Here is a 27,729-nt window from a genome sequence, read left to right as displayed (position 1 = left end):
TGCTAAGTAAAAAGAAAAAATTTATAATTAGATCTTTAGTGTTTCTTTCACATGTACTAGTATGAGTAGTATATAATTTTATGTTTTTTTTTTTTTTTTTTTTTTTTTTTTTTTTTTTGTATGCATCTTGAAATTTCCGAATTTGGTTAATGTTTGAATTAGAGATAGGCAAAACTGCTCCTTTAAGGGATCAGATCCAAACGGTTTGCTAACTGAAGTGAATCAGTTCTTTTTAACGATTCACTGCTCACTAACAATGACCTTGATGAATGTGCTCAGAACAGGCATGTGTCAAGAGCAGTGTGCAAAAATGGGAAATAGCAAAAAGAACAAGGAGGTGAGATTTCTGGAACAAACTCAACCAAACCACTTACGCACTGGACTGATTTCTTTCGACTGTAATTTAAGAGAACTTAGCAAAAGACTTTCTACGTAGTACAATGATAAAATTATGGAATTAAAAAATGCTGTAATTTAAAATGCAATGAAAACTAAACTCACTTTGATGATGATAGTTTTCATGACATTTTTTAAAAAGATGACATTATTTTATTATTGTCGTTGATATTTTGTTGCTACTAAAAAGCACAGTATAAAAGTAAATTTTTAGATTGGAGGCAGAAAAGGAAACTGTCTGCTGACAATAATACCAGCATCCCCCCTTTTTGTAAGTATAATTTAACAAAATGATATCATATATCGCTTGAGTTTCTTCTATTCGGTAGTGTCCACATTTTATTCTGCAACCTTGAAAAAAATAACTCTGAGAATCAGATTCCACAAGCCAAATTTGCAGCTAGAGCAAGAGTGATGAAAAGAAAGACTTTGCAGAACGACTGAAAATCATGACTCTGAAGGAACGAGATTTGTGGCTGGCGCCAGAGCGCTAACAGCTGAGAATCCGAGGAACTGGTTCCTATAACCTATGTACTTTAAACAGATCCTCACACTGCCAGATGGGAAAAAAACCTCCATCCATTTGCAAATAGAGGGGCCAGTTTTGCTGAGATGGATTGGTTTATTTAATGTTTTGTTTTTTAAATACTAGAATGGAACACAAGAAAACCCAAAATATACATAGACATAAAAAAATGACGGTCAGGGATAATTATGGTAAATAATAAAGAAAAGAATGCTAGCATTTACATTAAGAGGAAATCTATTTTTTTTGGCATGCTTTCTAACAGCTCTCTATAAACGCTTAAAGAACTGCTGCTGTGTTTTCGCTGGAGTACTAGTCATTCGTTCAGTAAAGTGAAACTGTTCTTTGAGTCAGTTCTAGAACGAATTATCCATTAACAAGGTTGTCGATCTGCCGGTTTTATTATCGATCTTTAGTTTGAATTATATAGAGATTTAATTTGGTGTCATGAACTTCAATATTTTCTACATGGAAATGGATGCATGTCATTTTGCAAGTATGGTTACTCAGCAACAATTAATCTCCAACACTACCATATTTATAACATCATAAAAAATAGCTGTGAGTATCAGAGAATTTCCATAATATAAAAAATGTTCATATTGATAAAATGGAAACCTTGTCAAAACGTGGAGGATTTTTTTATATCAGTTTTTCAAAACTCAAGAACATTCTGTAAATCACTAAATCATTTTCCAACATAACTACTTCATAAAAAAATACGTAAAAGTCCAAAAAGCTTCCTATTTTGCTAAATACATTTTCATTAGCACTAAAATCTGAACTTCATAGAAGTAAAATTTCTAGCATTTTCATTTAATAATAAATAACATACTTGGCAAAACTTTTTAAAGTGAAATATTCAGAGAATGTAACATGCGATATTCAAAAGAAATATTTTCACACCATAGTAAATGAAAAAAAAAAAGTTGACCATGTAATTAATGCCATCTATAAATTAAAAAACAAGCTAGATTCAGTGAAACGTGATTATAAAAACTGAAAGATTTGAAAATGAGATGTATATGCGATAATTGTGCGCATATGCATACATATCGTTGTAATAAAAATTTCAAGTGTGCAAATAATTTCTTCGTCCAGTCTCTGAACTGGACTAAACTGCATTATTGTAGTCACAATTTTTACCACTACTACATTATATTGCATTGTGATGTTATTACTGTATTTAAGAGTTAATTTTCTATTCTGTAAAAGCTGTTTTCTTTTTGAAACTTCCTTTGATTAATACTTTACTTAATTTCTGATTTGATAACCCCTTAAATATTTTGTGCATTATCATATACAACAAATAATCTGTTAATTTAAAAAAAGTGTTCCAGAATAAATAAATAATTTCTGAAATTACTTTGCTCATTAAATTTTTAATTTTTCAGGAGTGGGAAACCGAGGAATCGGCCATCTTTCAAACATATTTTGATGCATTTAGATATTGCTGCTGTTGAAATTTTGAGTACCCCTGAAGAAGAATATTTTCAGACTCAGGTAATCTTATTTTTATATATATGTATGCAATAGTTTTTGTGGTAGTGTTTATTTTGAAAACTGACCATGCATCCATTAAAACTCTTCACAATAGAAACCTGGCAACTAGATTAATGTTTACTTGTGTTAAGTGTGACTTTACTTGTAAAGTTATTTTTCAAATTTTATTGTTTAGTTGCTTATTATATGGAAATCTGTAATTTTAAGTATACTCTACCTAAATATGTTCCAGGCAACATGGAAAAAAGAAATTGGGTCCTATATGGAAAAGATGAATGATGACTCTAGCTGTGGATTGCATGTGGAAGAAGATTTGATTAAAAGGAGAAAGGAAGAACTCAAGCGTGCTCAAGACATTAGAGAGCATTATGAAAAAAAACTTGAAAGAGCCAATAATTTATATATGGAACTTGCTAATTGCCGCCTTCAGGTTGAACAAAGGGAACAGGAGCTAAAGGAGTTAGTACACACATTTGTCTTTTATCTCTCTCTGTGTATGTATATATATATACACACTTGAATACTTACCTACATATTTGTGTGATAAAAATTATGTAAAGCAAAATTATAACTTTAATTTGCATTAATTACATAAATCTCTATTTTAATTTACATATTTTCCCTTTCTGCCTAAAAGTAGCAACTGCATCTAATAAATTACTCTAAACTGCATCATTTCAAAATTAATTTCTGTAATATGATTTTTACAGTAACATTAATGATGCAGATACATGAACCTTCAGCCAGAAATAAGTGTAGAAAATTATTAATTAACCAATCAAAATACGGCTAAATCATTTTGAACTGGGATTTCATCTTTCAAGGGTCTTCCAACCTTAAACTCAGTTTTTCTGTATACACACACACACACACACACACTGATAAATATTGGAGCAGATAATAATTAAATAAAAAATTAGGTCTTAAAAGGAATTAACAGTTTAACAGGAAATGCACATATCAGGTTTGAAAAGTGAAATTAAAATAAAATGTACAAGATTGTTTTAAAAATTCCTTGGTCTCTTTCAAGGAGCAACCAAAGAATTTTCAACAGAGAACTGTTTGTGAATTATACCTGAATAATTGCCAGTTCTTGAAATAATTCAAATAAGTAATTAAAAAGAAATCAAAGTCCTTTAAAGTGTAACAAATTAATTTTTTTAAATAATTTAATTAATCATTAAGATGTAATCTGCTCCAATGTGACTTTAAAACAAAACTAACTAAAAATAAACATCATAAGAAGAATTATCTAGTAAGAAACACCCCCAACCCCCCAAAAAAATTGGGTGACTAAAAAGCAATGTGCTTAATTACGTAAATTTCGAATCAAAGAAAGCAAAATTGCTTAAAACTTTTTTGTAGGAAGTGAAACAAGGAATAAACTAAAATTAAAAAATTTATTAATAAAAATCTATGCAGGCATGTTTTCAAATTATGTGTGAATGAAAAAAACCTTGCAAAAATTAAAGACTATATGAGTAAATTTGGAAAATTTAAAACTGAATCAATTAATTCAAATAAATTTGAATTGAAATTTAAAAAGAAAATAGCCTACTGAAGTGTTACATCTGCATGGTTATTCTCTACATAACTTTTTAAGAATACTGTTTAGGAAATAGTCGAGTGGTAGGTGGATAGTGTAATGGGAGGGAAATAATAAATAGCAAGAAGAGGTGTAAAACTGAGTCTGTAAAGGTGAAAAATGAAAATGTTGGAGATTATAAATTAAGTGTTAAATTTGAAATAAAACAGGAATTCATTTTGTTATATTAAATTTGATTATCAAAAATTAAATTTTACAAAAACTGGTTATTTTAAACTAAATCCTAAAAATTAATCATTTTAATTAGTGGTTAAGTTGTGGAGAGAAATCAAAATTTGTACGTATTTTTTTTAATTAATAGAGGTAAATTGTGGTAGAAGATGTAAAAATTATTTTTTGTTTAAAAGCATTTCTAAGAGTAATGGGTAAAATGGGGATAGAAAAAGGTGTGTAACAGTTAAGTCTTCATGTATTTGGCATATAATAGGACTGGAATCATTCGTTTATTTAAGTATGGCAAAGCACTCGAAGGAATGCCTTTGTGGAAGACTTTCTAAGGAAAACAGGCTTGTATACATGAGGAATGGAGAATATAAATGGCCATTTTTATTAACAGAGATAGAGGGACTATTTACAAAGTTACAGGAATATTTATAGTTGCTATGCATCCAGCAAATACTTCCACATATAGTTTAATTAACATCTGTCATAAGAAAATTTAAATTAAGATGACCTAATATTTGAATTTTGGAGAAGTAGGTTAATAAAATTAAATGGAATTTGCATTTTGATCAGCATAATTTCTAGATATTGACTTTCTTGATTGTCTTCATTTGTAGGGCAGATTTATTTATTTATTTATTTAATTTTTTTTTATTTTTTATTCTCAGAGTCTGGTTAATAAGTACTTTTTTAGAAAAATTGGAATTATAATATATGAGTTTAATTCTAGGAAAATAAAGTTTTTTTTTCGTGGAAGTTTAATTTCTTTTAAGTTGATAAATTTAAGGTCGCGATAATCAATTTCATTATAATTGTAATTGGTTTTATCACGATTTAAACATTTAGAATAAATGTTTGCTGTTTCATTTATCCCTGAATTCTTGAAAGTGGTAAAGTCTTTAATGTATCTAAAAGTAAGATTTGATATTCAGGGTTGCCACGCTACCTGAAAAACCGGAAAAAGTCAGGGAATTCGGAAACTGACCAAAAAATTCAGGGAAAAGTCAGGGAATTTAAGTGTTTTAGTCAAAATCTGGAAAAGTCAGGGAATTTCATATAACGATCCCACCAAAAAAAACGAGTTTTGCGCTGACGTCGGAAGAGATCACTTTTTTGGCGAATTGTGTATCACGTGAGTGTCATTCGGGCAGCTGGCTTAGAGCCAATTTTCGCAGCTCCAATTTGATTGTCTTTTATAAAGGCAAAGCAAGTTTCCCCGCAACTTTTGGTTTCTAGTAACCTCGAGAATCGCATGTGCAGTGCATGAACTAAAGAAAGTACCTGTTCTCGTATAAAACAAAATGGGTTTAATCCTAGTATACGGTACCATGAAGGTTAGAATCAAAAAATATGTATTGTAAACAAGGAAAACCTCTCTGCAACAGACGTAGCTCCGTTCCATCATAGAGGGAAACAGCTGTGCATGCGCGATATATATGTCGCCAAAGCTCGAAACCGGTGTCGAAGTTCGAAGGTCATGTTATCAAGAGTTCATAAAATGAATATCGTTTAAAATTTCTTTAAACTCTAAAGGAAAAGAAAATATTTTTTGGCGCAAGTAAATATATTCATGGAGTAGTTATTTTGAGGGAAGGGGAACTACGAAAATCCGTTTTTAAAATTATTGCGAAAAATCCAAGAAAAAAACTTTCTTTGATAAAACGTTTCTTCTTGGATTTTTCACAATAATTTAAAAACGGATTTTCGTAGTTTTCTTTTTTGTCAAAGAACGTTTCTTCTTAACATGTGTTTCTCAATTTTCTGTACACATCGCGGAGAGGGAAATTCTGGCCGCCAGGTTCCGTTGCCAAATCCCTTGGCAAATTTTCCCTCCGCTTTCTAGCCGCGTAATAGCATTTACGTGCACGGAACCTTTTCTTCTTTACATAGACGTTCTTTGGTTAGAATAATCTCCATGTATGGTACAGCGGGATTTGGCGACATGATGATGAGCAGTAAACGGGTCATTTTGTTCTTGGCGACAATTTTCAAAATCGTGCAAAGGCCGTACCATATACTAGGATTTTTACCTCAAAATCTTTTTTTTTCTTTTCTTTTTAATAAATACCTTGTCATTTTGCAGTAAAATAAAAAATAGTAATCAGTCATCTAGGCTAACCATGTAATATAACTATATTCGCTAAAATATCATTGATTATTCTAATTCAATTTTTAAGTAATTATCTTTATTTTTGTTATTCATATCATTTAATGTTGCTTCTTCCCTCTAAATTTATTTATCATTAGTAAATAATATTTCCAAATTTCAGGAAATTTTCTCTGGCATAATCCTGAAATTAATTCTAGCAGTATGATGACATCACGAAATTTAATGCATATATTTTTTCCTTATGTATGCTGCGAAATAAATATAAAATACGTCAATTTAGTAAAAAAATATCATTAAATCGATTTCTTTCTTGCATTTAGCTGCAGAATGTCTGCAAAAAAAGCTTTATTTTATTCCAGATTGGGCAGATTCTAATCTCAATCTTCAGTGGAGAAAACAACTCCTATTATAATTATATTTGTGTTTTCAAGTGTTAAGGCGCCTTTTAAGAAGACACCTCACACAAATTAAATTTACCTAAAATCTAACCTAACTTTTAGCATTGCGTTGTGATTTATAAGAACCGGATTAGCCTCATGTTAAACTGGTGATGATCATGAGTAATAATTAAATAAAACGTACAATTGTTATCCAATGTATATATCTTAAATTTTATTAAATTTCTTAAGTGGAAAAGTAAACAAAATTATCAAACAAAGTGTACCAAGACTAATTAAGAATAAATTTACTCTGGGATTTATTGAATAATTAAGTGAATTTGCTACACAGTACAAATAATACCATAATTAATTTACCTCTTAGCACAGCCAACGTACATTATGCGGATAGACTGGAATTTTCTCAAAACATACCTGGAAAAGTCGGGGGAATTTCATTCTTCTGTTTGAGTGGCAACCCTGGATATTTTTATTTTATCACGGTTTTTTTACAAAACTGAGTGCTTGTACAGAAAAAAATAAATATGTTGAATAATAGGTGCTAGTGGAAATAATCATTAGGAATATTTTATCTTTAAATTTGATGAACTTATGAAAAACTTAACATATGGGATAGGTAATGCATTTTTTTAAATTAAGGATGTTACTGAGTGCTGAAAAAATTTGTGATAACTGATAAGATTGTGAACTTATGAAAAACTGAACATATGAGATAGATAATGCATTTTTTTAATTAAGAATGTTACTGAGTGCTGAAAACAATTTGTGATAACTGATAAGATTGTGAACTTACGATAAACTGAACATATGAGATAGGTAATGCATTTTTTAAAATTAAAGATGTTACTGAGTGCTGAAAACAATTTGTGAAAACTGATAAGATTGATATTATTTTCTTTTAATTTTACACAGGTGTATACATTTTCAGAATCATAACTAACGATTAACAGTAATAATTAACTTTTGAAATTTTATTTTTAATAATTCGGTAATGGTTGGAGGGTAAATTAGAATCATGGGCAATATGAAAAGAAACTTATTTTTTAATAATAAAGTTTTAATAACTTTTAATTCACTAAATAAGTTCTTATAATATTTAGTTCTTTTGACAGTAAACCCAACTTTAATTGATGTTTTATGAAATTTTGAAAAAGCATAAATATTGGATAGAAATTTTAAATTTTTGTGGGGGAAGATTAGTGTTTTTTTTCCCATTGTAATTGGAAGTTTCGTCTATTATTTACTTCTGTTTCAACTAGTTCATAATTAAAAGTCTTTCAAATGATACTAAAATTATTTGCCTTATCATTGCTTAATTAAGTAATATTAAGCACATGCTTAGGCTGTTAAGGAAATGGGACACCACAAAAAAGTTCTTAGATATTCAGGAAAGGATCACTCAAAAATTTGCCATTGCCAATTTTACCATGGAATGCATGGTGCAGGTAAAACAAAACAGAGAGAGAAGGAATGAAGAAGCTAAGTAAGGCTATTTCATCTGTCATATGCAGAGCATGCTACCACTGTACACGTCTAAAACATCCAGTTCTCCAATAAGCACCAAGTCATTCCCAGTCATCAAACATATGAGGGTTGGAACTTTAATAGTGGCAACACAGCTGGAAAAATGCTACGCAACAAAACCAAAGAATATCATGTATACCACACGGGAACTACATACCTACCTTACCTCTAAGCAAAAAGACTCGTCCTGCCTACGTCACGCGCATGCAGAGTTACGCGAAGAACGGATCCTTGTATTAGCTCGCGATCTAAAGTAAGTGTTGTCAGGATGTTTTCAAAACAAGAACAACGATGTTGGATAAAAATTGAATGTGCCAGAGGTCGTACAGCACGACAGTGTCATCAAGGGCTTCAAGAGGCTTGCGAGGAATCTGCATTGCCTTACAGAACCATAGCAAGATGGTTGAAAGCATTCAATGAAGGACACCAAAACGTGGCAGACATGCTGCGGCCAGGTCGTCCGAGTGTCAGCGATGCAGACGTGCAAGCTGTTGCCGCACTAATGGACAGTGATCGCCGCCAAACGATTCATCAGCTGGCCAGACAAACAGGATTAGCGCATACGACTGTGCTGCATATTCCTGAAGGAACTCCTGTCCATGAGAAAAATTGCTTCACGATGGGTTCCACATCAATTCACGGAAATGCAGAAATGGCTACGAAGCGATGCTGCCGAACTCACCTGGAGTGCTATGAGCGCGAAGGAGATGCTTTTTACGCCGTATCATTCATTATGCTGGATGAGACTTGGGCCCGATCGTACCATCCAGAACTGAAACGTCAATCAAATGAATGGCATCATCACGGGTCACCATGATGTTCGAAATTTCGTCAGAACCCCAGCAATGTGAAAGTTATGGTGATTCTCGTGTACGACTGTGATGGTGTCATCCTAACACATACTGTTCCCCCACAGCAGACCGTCACTGCGCAGTATTACTGCTCATTTTTGGAGCACAATCTCCGACCAGCTTTGAGAAAAAAACAGCAACACTTTCTGCAGAACGCTCCTCTCATTTTGCATGACAATGCTCGGCCGCATGCAGCGCAAGCTGTGACTGATTTGTTCAAGCGATGGGGCTGGGAAGTGCTTTACCATCCACCATACTCCCCAGATCTAAGACCCTTGTGACTAAGACTTAATTCCTAAGGTGAAGGAACCACTTCGTGGCACTCGCTTCCAAACTGTTCCTGAGATTCTTGTGGCAGTAGACCGGTCCATTCAAACTATCAACAAACCAGGCGTTGCTGCAGGTATTCTGCGACTTCCACATCGTTGGAAACGGGTTGTACACAATGCTGGCAACTATATTGAAGGACTGTAAAACATGGTGACATGAATCACTTTTGTATTCCTTGTAAATAAATAGTTGCCACTATTAAAGTTCTAACCCTCGTATATGTAAGTGGATCTAAAAAAAGCTTACAAGCATCAGCATTTTAAATGTGATTATTGTGAAGGCAATGCTTTATCCCCATAGTGTAGATAGATGGCACTAATTGTCTAGCAGTGGTTGTGTGGATAGGTAGAATAAGTTTGCAGACGCTTCAGAGAGACTTAAATGGCGAGATGTTTAGAAAAGTGGTCTCGTTTGGAAGTGTGAGGCATGATTCATTGTCCTGAACGAGTATCTTGATGGTGGCCACACCACTACTGCCGATTGTTATTGTACCACTTAGACAAGGTTCCGTGAAGCCATCCGACATAAGCACCCTGGTAGCGTGATGGTGTCATTATCTTGCATAGCAGTGCCCGGCCCCATACTGCTCTCCAAACTCAAGAATTGCTGCAAAAGTGGGAAGTTTGGGGTAACTCCCATACAGCCCAGTAACTATTTTCTTTTTTCTAAAATTGAACGAACATTTATCTGGAATGAGGTCCTCTACAGACAATGATGTGAGAACTGGCTTAGTGGGTAGGGATATGATTTCACATTATGCTGTCGAATTAAACAAGTTGGTCCTGGTTCAGATAAATGCCTAAATAGATCTGATGATTATGTGAAAAAAATGATAGGCAAGTATGCCTCTTACTTCCCTTCTGTATTTTCTTTGTATTGCTAAATAATTTATTACCCTTGTAAACTTTTTGAAGGGGAGGGACGACCCTCGCACCAACAAATGTACATAGTTACAAAAATAAATCATTTATTTTTAAGAGCTTGTAGAGTACATCCCTAATCAAAACCACATATTGTAAACAAGCTAATAATCTCATTACATAGAAAAAAAGCAGCCTCTAATGGCATTAAAAATTAAGATTTTGGCATTTTTTTTAACTTATATTAGGCAATGGTCACAAAGAAAGATTGAGACTTTCTTTTGTTCTCTCATTAAATGATGTAATTTCATGTGCTTTAAGAAATTATTTAAGAATTTGCAGTCTGCTGTCTTATTTATATATTTTATTATAGCTGCAAAATGTAAAATACTAATATGTTTTTCAAAAATCGTACATTTATGACTTTTCTTATACTATTATGCAATGCAGTAGCATTATAGACCATTTTTCATTGCAGTTTTTGATTGTGCATGCAACAAGGGCCAGTGTTCTTTAACAAAAATTTACAAAGTCACAAGAGATAATAAGGCCCACCAGCAGCCGAGCAGTAATGTCGCTGAACACTGGTAGTTCGGTCCAAGGTTCGAATCCCGCGAACAGGCTGGCTGCATGGGTGTTTCCGTGGTTTTCCCCATGTGTAACATGTATACGAGAGAGTTTCCCTTAGACAGTCCTCCATGAAGGCATTCCTCCCCTTAGGCAGTGAGCCCTAATGTGCTTTGCCATAATTAAAATACACCACCACCACAAGAGATAATCAGAAAAACAAACCTGCAAATTATTTGCTTTGAGCAATCGTATGATCTTGCTGTTCAAAAAGTCTTCCACTGATATAAACATTTGTATAAAAATTCGTCAAAGTATTATATTTCTATTAAAAGATGCAGATAATAAAAGTGCTTTTTTTGCATGTAAATATTTTTATACTGGTTGCATTTAAGAATTAGTGATTGCAGTTTAGATAGTATTTAAAATTAGCTCATTTGAAAAATTGAATTTTTCTGATTTGTTAGAAAGGTCTCAAGATTTTAAAATTTGTTTGGTGTGCCCTTCTACTTGTTATTCAGAATGACAGTTTGTACATTTGTTAATCGTGTGTGTGATAAACATCCAAGAAAATTGTTGTGATAAACATTCAGGGACAGTCACATACCTAGGTTAGATAGCAAAATCTTCAGTCTTGAACTTATTTGAAGATCTGCGGCTGTCATTTGAACAAAATACTGAATGTCAAAGACCTTGTTTGGCCAACATGTGCAATTTACTAATGCAGATATGATTGAATGCTTATGTCTTCTACATGCAGAATTTTTTTCCATTCTGTGAAACATTGTATTGTAGCTGTTATGAAGATGGTAAACATAGGTATATTCTTATCTCAAGAGACTTTTTCTCCGAGTTTATTTGGTTTCATATTTGACTAAATGGTTCTATAACATCTTCAGTAGAATTGTGAGATCCACCTGCCATCTATTATGCTTCTGCTTTTGACTGGCAGCAAGCAGAAAAATGCTGCATGAATTTAAAAGTTAGTTTCGATGGCGAGTAGGCATTCATAAAATATAAGAACATAGTTTCTCTTTCCATCCCATCCCACCATTTCTGTGAAAGCTTTCTTCCAGGTCAAAATTTAAAAATAATTAGAATTTAAGGGTGGTTCTGTGCTGACATAGAATTGTAAGTTTGTTTCTGGGTGCTGTACATCATGTTTTAATCTTAAATTTGAGGTATAAAATAGCTGCATTTTGATATTTTTGGAGTATATTTTATGCTCTGTGTATTGTTTTTGAGTATATCGATTACCTTCGTAATATTAATTCAGAATATTTGCAAAAACGTTTTTAGTTTATAAATTATACATAATTGGTGTGGAGCTGTTAGTCTGGCAGAAAAAATTACAAATATTCATTTGGATGTTTCATCAGTTTATGATTTTTTTAGTGCTTTTCAAGAAAAGGGAACTTTTGTTCCAAGGGAAAACTGAATCACTTTTTGCAGCTAATTATTCTTTTCTTTACATATTTTTGTTCTTTATTATCTTTATGTATCTTGATTGTTTGCAAATGTTATGGAATGGGGTTGTCTGTGATTTCTTTTATGTAAACAAGGCTGTGAATGAGGCTTTTGTTAAAAATAAATTTCTTCATTTTGCAGGTTTTGTGGCTTAAGTTTTGATACTAACTTCATTGAGTTATGTATAAGATAATGTAGTGTTTATGAAAATTGTTTGCTTCAACTGTTTTCAAATTTATCTGAAAACGTGATTTGTATCTGTGACTTCAGTATTCAAATATTACAACTTTCAAGTCTCCTTTTAGGCGAGAGCAGAGCATAAAGTATGGAAATGGCTATACAAGGCATTCAAAGAAAAATATTCGAAGGTTCTTGAAACATGAGCGATCTGCCAAAAAGCGCAGTCAGAAAATGGAGTAAGAAATTTTCATTTTTATTAAAAAAAAATTTTTTTAATTTCTTATTTAGAAATCCAGAACGTTGTCATTTAACCTTTTAACTGTCATGCCCGAAATAACCTCTGGCACAGCACTGGTATTCCAAAATGTCAAGCCTGAACATTACTTGGGCCAATTTTTTTTTTTTTTGAGTGCATCGTATTGTTATATCCGAATATATATCGTGAGAAGTTTATTTCAGCTTCAATTCAACAGATGGCAGGACTTTACTGAAGGTTTCAAAGGATAGAGGTTGAAGTTCAAAGTGCACAGCTCCTTTTTTTTTTTTTTTTTTTTCCCCCACTGCGAGGCAAACTTTCATTTTTGGAATTAAAAAAAAATTGACAATTTATGCACCCAAATCATCAAAATAACTTGACAGTTAAAAGGTTAAGCTCATAGACCCCATTTATATTGCTTCAGATGTCTGATAAACATTTTATATGGTTCCAAGTAAAACTGGGTTCTGTCTTAAATTACTTTAATGGTTAATATGAGAAGGACATTGCTTTGATGCTACTTGGTATTATATAGAATTAAAGCTGGTATTTTTTAATTTAATATGAATTTTGTGTAGGGATCTAGTTTAAATGAAAAAAAAGCATAAACAGTTAAACTGTTTTATTCACTTTTATCATGTAGAATTGGGGGTTAAGTATACTAGTGGGAGTTGGTGTCCTTTCTTGCATTTATCTTTTTACAGTATTTTTAATTTCATTATATGAATGTAATTTTTCTTGAAAAAAAGGTCAAGAAGGTTTAGTATAAAAATACTAAATATTCCCTGATTTTGTATGTAGCTGTTCAGTGGTATAAATTTTTATTTAATATTACTGCATGTATTAGTGCACTGATTCAGAATGGTAGCTTGTTGCTCACTGCATAAAATAGTTTTATCATATGACACTATAGTTTTTTTTTATAAGAAATACCTTAAGAATGTCATCCACCGTTTTATTTTTTTGTCACTTCTCCATTTGTGTGTGTGGTAAGTTGAATATATGTTTGGTGGTGAAATAGGATATGAACTGTGAATCCTAAAATATAAAAGTGCATTGTTTTGAATAATTTCAGAAGCTCATGCTAAATATTAGTTGAGCAAGAGGATGCAATAGAGAAACAAGTGTCAAGAATCATCAGATAGATATGAGGATATGCCCATTTATCTTCAAATATATGATAATAAAAAGAACGCTGAGTCATGCTGATGAATTAGACAAGATATGTTTTAACGTGTTGGCATGTTTATTTTTAATATTATAATATCCTTAGTGAATGGGAAGTTAATGAAACAGTTGGACCATTTACTCAAAGTGAAATGCTATATTTGCCATAGGTAAGCCCAGCTAATATGTGAAATGTATTTATGGAGTGCATATAGAAGGTCCAAATTAAAGTTCACATGCACTCGTTTTATTTTGGAATGCATGATCCCAGATTATGCATTTGGTGTATATGTATATGAAAGTCATTACATCACCCAACTGAAAATAAGGAGGCTATTTAAGGTAATGCTGCACTGAAGGAAAAAAAATGCCTGTTATACAGTTATAAAAGATTCAGCAAATTGCTGTAAATCAATGTTCAGAAGTGAGCAATAATTACCAGTTATAAATATAATTAGATGCAAAACAATTGCCATGACACAGATTTGATTAAAGTTGAATTTCTGTTGCATTTGATGATATTTGTAATATGACAAAAATAATGCCATTTTAAAATTTCGTATATGTTAACCCACTTGTCTTGGTGATTTCCTGCATTTTCTCTTTTGAAATGGCAAAAGTATGTATCAGAAGTTCTAGTGTTGCTAAAATATGCAGAAATTTTTAGGCTTGCTAAATCGAGGGTGTTGTTATGCTTTTCGTCCTTTTGAGAAGCTATGCTGTGTTAGAATTGTTTTTATTGGATGTAAACTGGTTGACAAATTTGACTATCTAACTAAAAGTATTTCTGGCTTTGCATATGTACTTGCAGCATTGAAGTGTTCTGTCTTAATATTGATCAGCTAATTAATATGCCATCGGATGCTTTGAGTTAATTTACATACTTCATCTCGTAGATAGTTATAATAATGTCTGATTTCACAAGTCTATATGTTTGGTTATTTTAGAAGTTCCAGGAGATCTGTCATTGGATATGCCTTTGATTGCGAGCTCGAGTTTAAAAGCCAGTAGAGTAAGGCACAGATTAATACCTCAATGCATGTGAGCTCTTTTAGAAAGCATAGTACTCATCATATAGAAATATCAGACATGGCAAAAGTTCTTATAATCATACTGGTTACAAAATAGTGGCTGTTTGGAATTGATTTATATTTGATGGCATGTAACTGGTAATTACTGCACATAGTGCATAGTCTAGATGACAAATCATGCAATTTGCTGATGCTGTACAACTTTATAATTAATCATTTTCTTCTCTCACCTCATTCTAGGCTAAGATTTAAAAATTTCTCTAATTGTCCAGTGAAAATGTTTCACTTGCTGAAGATGGACCTAGCATGTATGGTCTGGGACCATTGTGTGTAAAATAAAGTGCATCTACTCTTTCCTTTAAATCTTATACATATATACAGGGCATTTAAAAAAAATGTAATGAACTCTAAAAGGTGGCAGAACATACAGAAACAGTTAATTTTTTGTTGCAAGATGGAAGACCAAAAATGAAACAGATGTTTGAAAGTGCTTGATGGTGAAGGTATGAAGGTGAGGAACAAATGCAAGAATGACATAGATCAGTGTTTCCCAACCTTTTTTCCCTCGTGAACCAAAAGAAAGGTCCGGAAAAATTTGAACCCCCTATGTAGTCGTTAATGACAGGTTAAAAAAAAAAAAAAGCAATAAAATTTGATAGAATATATATTTTTCATATTGCAGAATAATTGATTATATTAATCGTGAAAAATTTAAATAAAACATTAATAAGACTAAAAGGATGGCTATAAAAGTTGAAAACAAGATAAATTTAACGAACTGGTTCTTATGTTTTACATTTGGAAAAACTCTTAATGGGATATTTGTGGCTGTTTGATAGAACAAAGCAATTCAAAGTTAGGCTCAATATCTGACAATTTCAGTCTTAGATCAGGTTTTGCATTTAACCTGTTTCTGTATTTATCTTTCATATAAGTATATGTTGAAAATCCTTTCTCGCATAAATATGTTGTGCAAAATGGTAATAGAACTTCAATGGCTTTTTTTGACAGAACAGGATATTCATTTTGTATACTGAGCCAGAAGTCGATTAAAGATTGATCTTTAAAAATTGCTTCTAGAGAACTGTCACAAGATAACTCTATGTGTTTTTCTTTTTCGAGTATATTTAGAGAGGTTTCTGAACTTGCATTTCCATGAAATGGATTACATATCGAGCTGTTTGAGATGGATATATTGCATCTGTTGGGAAAATAGTCATCAAAAGTTAATCGAAGATACTTCAGATGTTCACATATACTTCTTTTAATGTTTTTGTCAAGTTTAATTGAATTTTATGATAAAAAAGTGCTGACAGAATCGAAACATCCATACTCATTCATCTGCAGGCATTGAATCCAAAAATTGATCTTTTTCAACATTCTATCATGTACACTGAAAATGGTGACACCCTCGTCTTGTAAAGACATATTTAATTCATTCAGTTTACAAAAAATGTCAGCTAAATACACAAGCTTTTGCAGCCAAAGAACATCGGATATCCTAGAAGACAAATGAAATGGATGATCAATAAAAAATGCTTGAACTTCAGACTTCAATTCAAACAAACACGTCAAAACTTTACCACGGGAAAGCCAAACTTCTGTGTGAAGTAGTAAAGAAACGTGGAAACTTCCAAAATCCTCACGGAATAGACGGCAATTTGTAGCACGTGATTTTATAAAGTTCACAATTTTCACAGCATCACTTAAAGTAGTAGATAACTCTGCAGGAATACGCTTACATACTAAAGCTTGTCTATGAATACAACAATGAGTCCATTGAATTTTCTCGTTGATCTAATTCACCCATGCCACAAAACCAGAAAATTTTCCTATCATTGATTTTGCACCACCTGTACACACACCCACACAATAAGACCAGCTTATTCCATTCTTTTCAAAATACCCATTGATCATATCAAAAATCGCTTCTCCAGTTGTGTAGGTTTTCAAAGGTTTTGCAAATAATACATCTTGAACAATATTCGTAGAAAGATATCTAATGTAGACAAGCAAGACTGCGGCATTTGTTACATCCTTTGATTCGTCAAGTTGAATTGCAAAATAGTTCAATTTTATTCTTTTTAGAAGTTCGTTCTCCGCATAATTAGCCAAGTCATTAATTCTACGCAACACCGTGTTGTTTCATAAGGGAACTAGCTCAATTTTCTTTGCTGCCTTTTCCCCAAGCATACATTCGGCAATATCTTTCACACATGGTCCAATTACATTTTCTGCTATTGTATGCGCTTGTCCAGATCTTGCATTTCTATAACTTACTCGAAATGATGCTTCAAGGGCCATTTTACTATCTTTGTTTGAAGTCAAGAAAGAAGAAAGGCTACACTTTTTGATATTTGCTAATTTTGTTTTGAAATATTCAAGAGGTTTATCTTTATGTGTCGGATGTTTTGTTTCAGTATGTCTACGAAGAAGTGATAGTTTTAAACTGCTGTTGGCAAGAACTTCGTTACATATAACACAAAGCGGTTTAGGTTCCGACTTATCCCCAGTAAAATGAAAACCCAATTGTAGATAGTCGCTGCCATATTTTCGCTTTTTCCCTTTTCTATCATCGTTTCCTTTGTTTTTCGTCTGGTGAAATGGTACCTCACTACAGCTTTCAGTACTATCATCTTGATTATCATGTCTCGTTTCTAAATAACCTGTTTTTAACCATCGATCCATAATAAAAATAAGCTATAATAATAATTAAATTAATAATTATTAAATCATTTACATGAGAACTTGACAGTCACAGTATCACTATCACTCAAGCTTTACAAGTGCTAAGCCTATGTATGAACGTCGACAGACAGACAGACAAAATAGACAGTTAATACAGCACTACTCTCCCAGTTCCCAGTTGTGAACAAGTATCTAATTCTAAAATCTGTAGTAAACTGCCTTAATTTGATATTTATTTCCAATTGTATTGTAAAACAAAATATTACATAAAAGGGAAAACTGCTGCAATGATTTTAAATATAAAGCAGAACATGATACTAATCACATTGATAAAATGTTTTAAATATAAATAAATGTTTGTAATAAAAAGAGAATAGTATTTGATTACTTGAATAAGAGGAATAAATTATAATGTATAAAATTGCTGATATAATTTGATATTGATGAAGTAATTTTGAAAAACAAATAAGGAAAAAAGAAATGAAACTATTGAAATTTATTATTTCTTAACAAACAGGTAGCGAACAATCTTTTACAGTGGATATGTTCTTTTTTTTTTTTTTTTTCTTTTGATTTTAATGGCATTTTAAAAAAATCCGCCATTACAATATTATTTTCGCAAACCCTCTCTGCAAACATTGCGAACCACCAGGGTTTCACGAACCACCAGTTGGGAATCACTGAATCAAAAAGCAACTTTAAGGAATTACTGTAATTCCCTGAAAGAGCAAATATCAACATGCTATGACAAGGGAAGGACTGGTGAACTTATATATTCCCTAAAAGACCAGCAGTTATGCTGCTGATTTACCCAAAATGTGGGAGCTTTCAGATTAATGTTTCATGCTGTTCTATATTATATCAATTCAGTTTTCAGTCCCCCCCCCCCACCTTTTTTTTTTTTTTTTTTTAAGTCATTGAGTTATGTTTGCTGTCCAAATTGAGATGGAAATAACCTGCTAGGCAGATAAAATTTTCATACTTTAACGTAAACTTCTAGGTCCTCACAAATATTTCTTAGTTCTTTAATTTTATGCTAAATTTCCTGTTTGGAAACTTAATAATTATAAGCAATTTGCTTTAGATTTCAGTTGCTTCTAGTGTAAATTCTCAAAATACTATGTTATGATTATATTGGAGGGCCCATATTAAACTCAATTGGACGTAGGAGACTTCACTTGCTTGGGTTTCAGTGTATCTTGGGCCACCCAGTATTATATCAAAACTTTCAGTTTCCGCTTTTGTCACTGTTTAGCTTCTCTGAGTGAGCACATCTTATCTAAAGCAATTTCTGTTAGATATTAGAAATAAGGTGTAGATAAGTCTTCATTTCAGCTGGCAAAAGTTATGTATACTTTGTTTGAATTATAAACTTTTACTATAAAAATTTGTGTTTTGAATAATAGAATAAATAATGTGTTGATAAGATTATATTCATGCATTTTCACATAATTTTAAATCCTATTCATTTTCTAGGTCTACTTCAAAAAACACAAATGTACAGTATTCTGCTTTCCATGGCTCAGCTAAATCCCGGATAAGACGAGCTAAGTGTAATTACTCAAATTCACCAGGAATGGAAAAATTTGACTATTCTGTGCCTTTTAATATTGCAGAAAGCCCGTATGGTGCACAATATGAACTGCCTTTTTTAATTGACTCTGAAACACAAACTGATATTCTTGAGACAAATGAAAATGTTGATAAGCCTTTTGCTAAGAATTTCATTAACTTGGTTCAAAATATTTCAGTTAATGATAGCATTTCAACACATGAAAATCTTGATGTGTTTGCACAGAATTCTTTACAGTGTGATTTACATAATAAACTTCTCTCTCAGACTTCTGCTTCAGTAAAGTGTCAAGTAATTAAGGCTGAAAATAGTTCCTTTGATCACGAAAAAAGTACTGGAGATAATTTTCTCTGTGATATAAATTCAGTAACTTCTCATTCCGCAGTGTATAATCTCTCACCATTACATATCAAAGATACCTGTGTTCAGAATGTTTCTATTGTGGGAACTGGAAGTTTAAAGAAGCGAAGAAAATTTCACCAGTTTTGCAGAATGGGATCATTTAGAGGAAAATTTCTTCTTAAAAAGTTTGGCAGTGTGCAGGTATGATTTTAGTTCTTTTGTATTGTCAACATTTGAAGAATTTAAAATTTTGATTTCTGATTATATTTATTTTTTAATAGGAAATCAGCACCACAGAAGATTCTTGTGAAAGTGAGGAAGACAGTGATTCCTTAATGTAATAAGCATTTTTTGAATGAAGCATATTAAATTGTTACCTAATTATTATTAAAATCTAAAATAATTTTATTAATTTTTTCAGGCGCTCACGATATAGTTTAGGTAATGTTAGTGAAAGTTCAATAACAAGTTCTGGTGATTCTTTCTCTGAAGAAGGAAATACTAGTGAACATTCCAGTGATCAGTATACTGGTGGTGAACTGTTATCAAGTTTGTCCAATCCTGATATTTCACTCAGCGAAGATCATTTTACTTCTCAAAAGAGTGTTGGAACAGATAGTGCTGAAAATGTTACACTTGAGGTAAAGATGTTTATAATTTCCTTTTCTCTGAGTACTTAATGTAATTGTCTCTATGTGTGCATATGTATTAAATACCTCTTCATATAGATTATATGGTAAAAATCCCAAAATTGGTAAATCCTAGTTTTTATTGTCTTATCATGTACTGTGATGAGCATAAAATGCTTATATGCAAATCTGTTTTGGATTTTTGCAAAACCATTGAAGCAGACGTCAAGATTTACCAACTGCCAGAAGTGTGTTTTTATTGTGTAAAATAAGTGAGTGTGTTTTAATGTGTGTGTGTTTACACACACACATGTGTGTTTAATGTGTGTGTGTTTACACACTTTTAGTGTGAGTGTGTTTTAATATTTATTCTTTGAACATATAGATTTCAAAACATTCTGTCGCTGATTTTCCATTGTGCTTTTAAAATGCAGTCCTCTTCTCATATCTTATGCTCAGTCTGTTTTTAATAAGCGTTATTTGAAAATCATTTTAATGAAGTAAGAAATTAAAAGAGCATTCTCTTGCGAAATAAAATTATACATTTTTGAACATTAAACGAAATCATTGTAATAAATTTTCTTTGGATTTCATACTTTGATCAGTTAACACATTAACTACCACGTGCATTTGACTTGGTTTGCCCATAACGCCAACTTGAAACTTTTTATTATGTGATGTATTATGTTGAAATATTATCTACAAAAGATAATGTGAGTTATATAATCATGCTTAATGCATTTTTTGTGCTGGGGGTCACTGGCAACCCCCAAACATCTGTAGACCATTTTTGCAATTTATAATTTAAATTTTTAAGATTTCTTCAAACCGTTATAGTAACAATGGTACTATTTAAAAATTTATCAGTATCGATATTTACTGTAATTATGTATTTTACTATTGGTCGCGTCACCGGTGGCACCAACAGCGCTGTAGCTGAGTGCCGCTCACCAGTGACCCCCATGGCAATTAACATGTTAAATTTAAATGCTGACATTTACCAGAATGGTTTGTTAAAATCCCAAAATAAACATGTTGACAAGCACTGTTACCAAGTTTGTTGCCATATACTAGGATTTACTAATTTGGAGCGCTTTTATGTTATCATGTATATCAATTATGCATTAGGTTTTTGATATTTCATATTCTGAGTAGAAGGTTGAAAACTTGATTCACTAAGAATTTGCACCTTACTACCCACCTTCCCCCCCCCAAAAAAAAAACTGCTTAGATGTTGCATAACATACTAAAATTCTTTCTAAAACTGTCAGCTGAATGCTGCTTTGAATATAGCGCTTAAAAGTTTCTGGTAATTGTATAGTACACATTAAAATTGCAACACAATGATCGAAGCATCTGATAAACCTGAAATTTGCATATTATGTATAACTTGGATTACAGATAAGCGACTAGTAAGGCATTAATGCACCACCTAGTAGCACTGTATAGGAACAGAGCAAGTTTTTCAGATAAGAAATTGTCTTTACTTTTTTTTCATAAAAGCTTTAGTATGCCTCATCTAAAATGGAACTTGGATCATTGCATAAAATTATGGTGTACATAATTATTGTAAAATTACTGCTGGTGTATAAATATTTTGGCAAGTTGTATGATTTAAGTGTGAAACTGATAGGCCCAGGATGGATGGATGCAGCAGTGTAGATCACTAACCCACAAGCACCAATGCCCATGAGCTATATAATGCAGCCTATCTTAGAAATTATGTTGTGTGGTATAAGAACAGGTATTTGGGCATAATGGAGCAATATGTGTAGCATCATGGATTGTTTGCAAGGTGCGTATTGTTTTCCTACCTTTATAATAGATCACATACATTTGTAGTATCATGATTGCCATATCCATGCATGGCAGCTCTGTTAACCTCTTCGCTTCCAACATTGAGACAGTGAAATTCTCCACTTGTGCCCATGACCTTGGAGCTTTGAACGTGTGCCCAGACATGTTTTGCAATTAAGCCTAACTTGCAGAAATAATTCGTACAAATTCTTTTATTTATCAAAATATTTGAAATTTTGCGAATAAGGTTTGAAATTTAAATAAGATACACAAAATATATTTTTGTGTGTCTTATTTCTTATAATATAAACAGAAAAGCACTGAAAAAATAAAATCCAAACTAAGTTAATATGCTGTATTAATAATGATTATATTTAATTTATTTCCATGAAATAATTAAGCATTTAAGTATCATTGCATGTTGTTATTCATATTGCCATATTTACAGACCAAAATTTAAGCCAAAACATTTCTAAATTCTGAACACGCATTGTAAGCATTGCATGTTTTACATTGCTGAAGAAAATAATAAATAATATTCATAATAACAAGGCTAATACTGGAGTTTCCTTTTAATAAGTTATTGCAGTATTCTGACATAATTTATATGCTTTTAAAATTTGAAATAAAATGTTCCGATTTCAGCATATCAAATATACCATGAGCCACGAGTGACTCTTCACTCCCATATTACGTTTCGTGCAGTGAGCCAACGAGGGAAACTGGAGCACATCATATATAATATCCTGAGAGCAAAGATAATAATCTTGCATTTCATGTTATCCTACCAGATCAACAACCTGGAATGGGATACAATACTTACGCATCTTACTTGCATCTAGTATGCGTATTAGACTATCTGACTACTCGGCATTACATTGCAGAGGTATATGATTCTGTGATTCACATCTTCAAGTCTTGTTTCCATGAAGGCACTTATCAAGTTCATGCGTGACTGCATAATGCATGAAGCATCTAAGCTTCATTATTGATCATCCCAAATTACAGTGGTTATCTTTAATTAAGGAAAATCACGAAAATGACAATTACTGACAAAGTTACATGTAGAATTTAATGAAACTGACCCACTGTATACAGCTCATAATAAGGCATCAAATATCATGAAAAGAAATTACAAGTTATTTATTTTATAGAAATTAGCAAATGTATAAAATGAACAAATTGGATGTGTCAGTTTGGTACAGGAAAATTCCCTTCGATATGGAATATGAGCTTCACTAGAAGCAATACAATGATGTGTGATGGTGTTAGTTATGCAGTCTACCAGTTCCCATAGGAAGTGAGAGCTATTGCTCTTTCAAAGCAGTTGCAAGCATGGCAAGGGTCTGAAGAGGAGGATTGTTAGTAGCTTTGCAGCTTCCTAAAGCATCCCAAACATGCTTGATAAGATTCAGGCCAGGTGATCGAGCTGACTACTCCATGCGCTGAATTGTTTGCTACTGAAGATAATCATCCATTATGTGAGCCCTGTGTGGTCTAGCATTGCCATCCCGTAGCAGGAAATTACCAACTATTGCTATGGCATAAGGATGCTAATAAGCATCAAGGATATCATCAGTGTAGGCCTGGGGATTCATAGTTCTTATGTGGAAAGACATGGAGGTTTGTGTGTTCACCCAAAGTGAGACCACCCCAATATTCAGGTACTGCCTTTCCCATATATAGCTCTTTCACAGATGTTTGATGAATGACAACAGGTTCTGTATTCTCTTCAAGTGTAAAAATCCACTTCCCGAATACACGTTTAAAATAAAACTTAAACAACTTAACACCTGCCTCCCAGATTCTTCCAGTGTGAGGAGCTCTAAAAGGGGTAAACTTCCTATGATTCGTTTCGGATGTCAGATATTTAGTTATGAATTCATCAGGGTACTTCACCAAATTATATAATCACTTCAGTTCAACTTCAGCCCAAGACAATTTTGAGCTTTGTCGCTAAATGTAGATGCACATTTCCCTCTTCTAGAAATAAATCGTTTAACCCTTTCCGGCACACCACCTTTTAAAGTTGGAACTTTGACCCCCCCCCAAAAAAAAGGGTAAGCAGTCTGATCAGGCCTAGAAGAGTACACAGGTAAAATTTTGTGAAGATAGCACTTATCGTTTTAATTCTGCGGTGGTGCCAGAAGTGGGCACATTGAATGAATAGAGCTTCGAAAACAGTGCTCAAATGAGCATTGCTGGGATGTGCATAAAAGAGTAAGAGATTTTGCCTACGATTAAGAAACACTAGATTCTGTATACCCTAGTAGATTTTAGCATTACCCAAGGTGTGCCACAGGGAAGCCTGCTACTCTACACCCCCTCTAAAAATGCTCTTTTGGTTATATGATGATTGCATGCATATAAATGAAAAGAAAAGTAACTTGGGTATATGATAGTTACATTATTTACATTTCATATTTACACTTTCATCTATTTTTTCCATGGTGGTACTTTTCGAAGAAAGTGTCACCACCTTTGAAAAAGCACAACCCAACATTGCATGTTTTGCACATGTACCGGGATCTGTATCAGATTTACTATCTGAGGGCAATTCGTGTAACACTTTCAGTGCTTCAGAAATGTTCAGCCCTTTCCGATCCATTTGGAAGATAATTAAAAATCCCCTCCCAAAGAAACTAATATTATATCTACAGTTAGAAATTATAAACTGTAAAATAAAATTAAATAAACATCTACAATTCAAAACTGTCAAAACATAGCACTAACCAAACTTCTTTGAGCGAAAGAGAACTGCTGTAGTGAAAAGCCAAACTGATAAAAATATGAAATGAAAGCCTAACTGATAAAATTACCCCTAACCTTCAGAATATCACTCCAACAATTTCTTCATTGATAACCAAACCTCCACCCCCCCAACAAAAAAGATAAAAACAGGAAATGAAACACAGATGTGGACTCGCCTTTCTATGGTTAATCAGCTGGCAGAGAGCTGCATAGAAACAAAGACACAGTTGTTGGTATGGTCCTAGTCTCTTAGTGATCCCACTCTGTTCACACCTGATGTTCGCTGTTCGATTTTAGGCAAGATTTCAAGGTAAAAATTTAAAACTAATATAGGATGAGGAGATTAGCGTACAGCCAAGAAAATAACTTAGAAATTTCTTTGAAAATTGAGTCTTTAAAAACTAAACATTGCTAAAATCTATAGTAGCAAGATAACAGCCACTTATGTGATGAAAATTTTGTCTAACACTATGCAAGAGCACTTGTGCTCTAGTGTGGAAGTTTCGAATATGGTGGCCTAACAACATTAAACAGTTTATGATTTTTTGATAAGACGGTAGGATCCTTTGTGTTAAAGGGCAAGTTTGCTTCCTGTAGTCTACCACCTACAGTAATAACTTGAGATTCATCTAAAAAGGAACATAAAAATTTTAACTCACTGTTTTTACCTACTTCCCTCTCCATACTTAGGCCCTTGAATTTTTCAGGAAAACATTGCTGTTGTACTAAGGAAAGTAATTTCTTTTCACATGATGAAATCTTATCTATTGTCAGATGACATAGCTGTTTTTCCTGGGATCTATAATTTTTTATAAATCTTAAAACATAAATAAAAACATTAATTAAATAAATTAGTAATACTGAAAACATAATCCAAAAAGGAGTTATTAACAGTTACTGTCAAATTTACATTAGAAAAAATTTTCAGTTTATGCACATAGTTTTCATTTGATTTTTCCAAGTTGTTATTAACACTGTTTTAATTGATGACCTGTTGATGCAGGAAATTTGGTCCTTGATACCATAAAGAGTTATCAACGATATGTTCTGGGCTCAAAGCATGAGAAATTAGGTCAGCAGGATTGTCTGCGGTTCTGACATGTTGCGAAGAGAAATTCTTAGTTAGATCTTGGATACGAGCTACTGTATTTGACATGAATACCTTTTGAAGATGAGGAGGTAGCAATCTATGCTAACACTATTATTGAATCTGTGTACAGAATAATAATGTCAATTTATAAAGTCAAAGATGTTTTTAACCTTAGACATAAATTTGGAAATGAGCTGTGCAACGCACAACTTTAGATGAAGAATGATTATTACTTTAATAGGTGATACTCGAGATCTGCTGCAAAGCAAAGTAACTTTAACTTTGCCAGTTTCAGAAATACAACTTAAATAAATAACTCCACCATATCCAACCCATGAAGCATCAACAAAATTCTAGAGCTCAGTTTTTTAATTGGTTCTATTAGGGTGTAATAAGGAACTTTGATTTGTCTTAACTCTGGTAAGGCATTTTGAAATGTCTCCCACTTTTGTTGCTCTTTGAAAGAAAGTGGATCATTCCAGTTCAGATATAAAAGCCACACTTTTGCAAATATATCTTGGCACATATGATTACAGATCCTAGAAAACCTAAAGGATCAAACAATTTAGCAGTTTCTGCCAAAACTGAACATTTAGTTCAGATGTTAGATGAACTAGACAGTAAAATCAAGAATCTTCTTCTGGATTACATCTTAAACATTGAGTCTTTATGGTGCTATGTAAAGATTCTTCAGAATGATACTCATGTTCTTTGAAGGGGACTTGTTCTAAGAGAATTCTTTTGTTTAAACGTCACTTGTGCAATTCAGTTTTTGCAGACTGTATCATAGCTATTAACTGTCATTGCAATTCTACAGCAGAAGTGACATACTTAGCACTAGACAAAATGTCATCAACATAAAAATCGTTGAGTGTCATTTTAGAAGCCAATGAATACTTATCCTTTTCATCTATAACTAATTGCTTCAAAGCCTTTGTTGCTATAAAAGGCCGCTAATTTGTTCTGTATGTTACGGTTAAGTAATTGATAAAGTTTAGATGCATCAATGTATTTTGCTAAAGGATGCATTGAAGTTTGTACTTTTCAGGATTTATATGAATCTGCCCATACGTTTTGCATATATCAGCAGTGAAAGCCATCTTGTGTTTTCTAAATCGTAGCAGAATAGAGAACACATCATCTTCCAGCACATCTGCAGTCATCAAACAGTCGTTTAATGAAAAAAACAGGCGGCGAAGGAGCTGAAGCATCAAATACTGCACATAAATTAATTGTACTGATGTCTGCTCTATAAACACTGTTATGGGGCATTATGTATTTAGGAGTTTCCGACAGTCTGCATTTTTTGCATATGCCCTAATGTTTCATATTCACTCATGAAGTCACAGTACATCTTAGACATGCCAGGCATTGTCTAGCCTCTTCCATAAATTATTTAACCATTGTGTTAAACATTTGTTAAGAGTCACCCAACTGTACACGTTGCTTTATTGGTAGAGTTACTACATATCTACCCTAACATTCTACTTGTTCTTTATTTTTTATTTTGAGAGATTCTGTAGCTTCAATTTCTCAAAAAGACTTGATTAGTGAATTTAAGTCTTCGACTTTCATAAATCCGCACTGAATCATATTGTCTGAATTTGAATCAAAATGTACACCGCTAACAATGTATCCAAATACGGAATTTTGAAAAGTTAAATTCGAATTTTATGGATGAATTTGATCAGCTTTCAGCAGCTCATAAAAACATTCTGCACCTAACAAGGCATATATTTTCTGTGGTTTATTGAAATGAGGACAGGCTAGTTTAATGTTTTGAGGAAGCTGTGAAAATGAAAAACTAAATTAATTCATTGGCACTAAATCATTAATTTTAGCTACAATGAGAAATTCAAGAGCTTTATGATAATCATGCTTGTTTGATATCACTGCAGTAAGCTTGGATTTTACCTACAAAGCCA

The 27,729-nt window shown here is 32.7% G+C and overlaps 1 protein-coding gene across 1 annotated transcript in view; it reads left to right on the top strand.

Annotated features, from left to right (window-relative positions):
- The window catches only part of LOC118193108 (uncharacterized), a 159,334-nt gene that overhangs the window by 94,559 nt on the left and 37,046 nt on the right, over positions 1 to 27,729 (top strand). The window contains exons 8-13 of the mRNA XM_085808527.1: positions 2,317 to 2,425; positions 2,658 to 2,884; positions 12,606 to 12,716; positions 19,099 to 19,738; positions 19,819 to 19,874; positions 19,959 to 20,178. Coding sequence (XP_085664653.1) covers positions 2,317 to 2,425; positions 2,658 to 2,884; positions 12,606 to 12,716; positions 19,099 to 19,738; positions 19,819 to 19,874; positions 19,959 to 20,178 — 1,363 coding nt within the window. The remainder of the gene's footprint in view (positions 1 to 2,316; positions 2,426 to 2,657; positions 2,885 to 12,605; positions 12,717 to 19,098; positions 19,739 to 19,818; positions 19,875 to 19,958; positions 20,179 to 27,729) is intronic.

The sequence above is a fragment of the Stegodyphus dumicola genome, chromosome X1, assembly GCF_044657685.1.
Source record: "Stegodyphus dumicola isolate Sdum_Otavi_A_Nest chromosome X1, ASM4465768v1".
NCBI lineage: Eukaryota > Metazoa > Arthropoda > Arachnida > Araneae > Eresidae > Stegodyphus > Stegodyphus dumicola.
The sequence above is the reverse complement of the archived record's forward strand: the minus strand, read 5'-3'. Positions and strand labels throughout refer to the sequence as shown.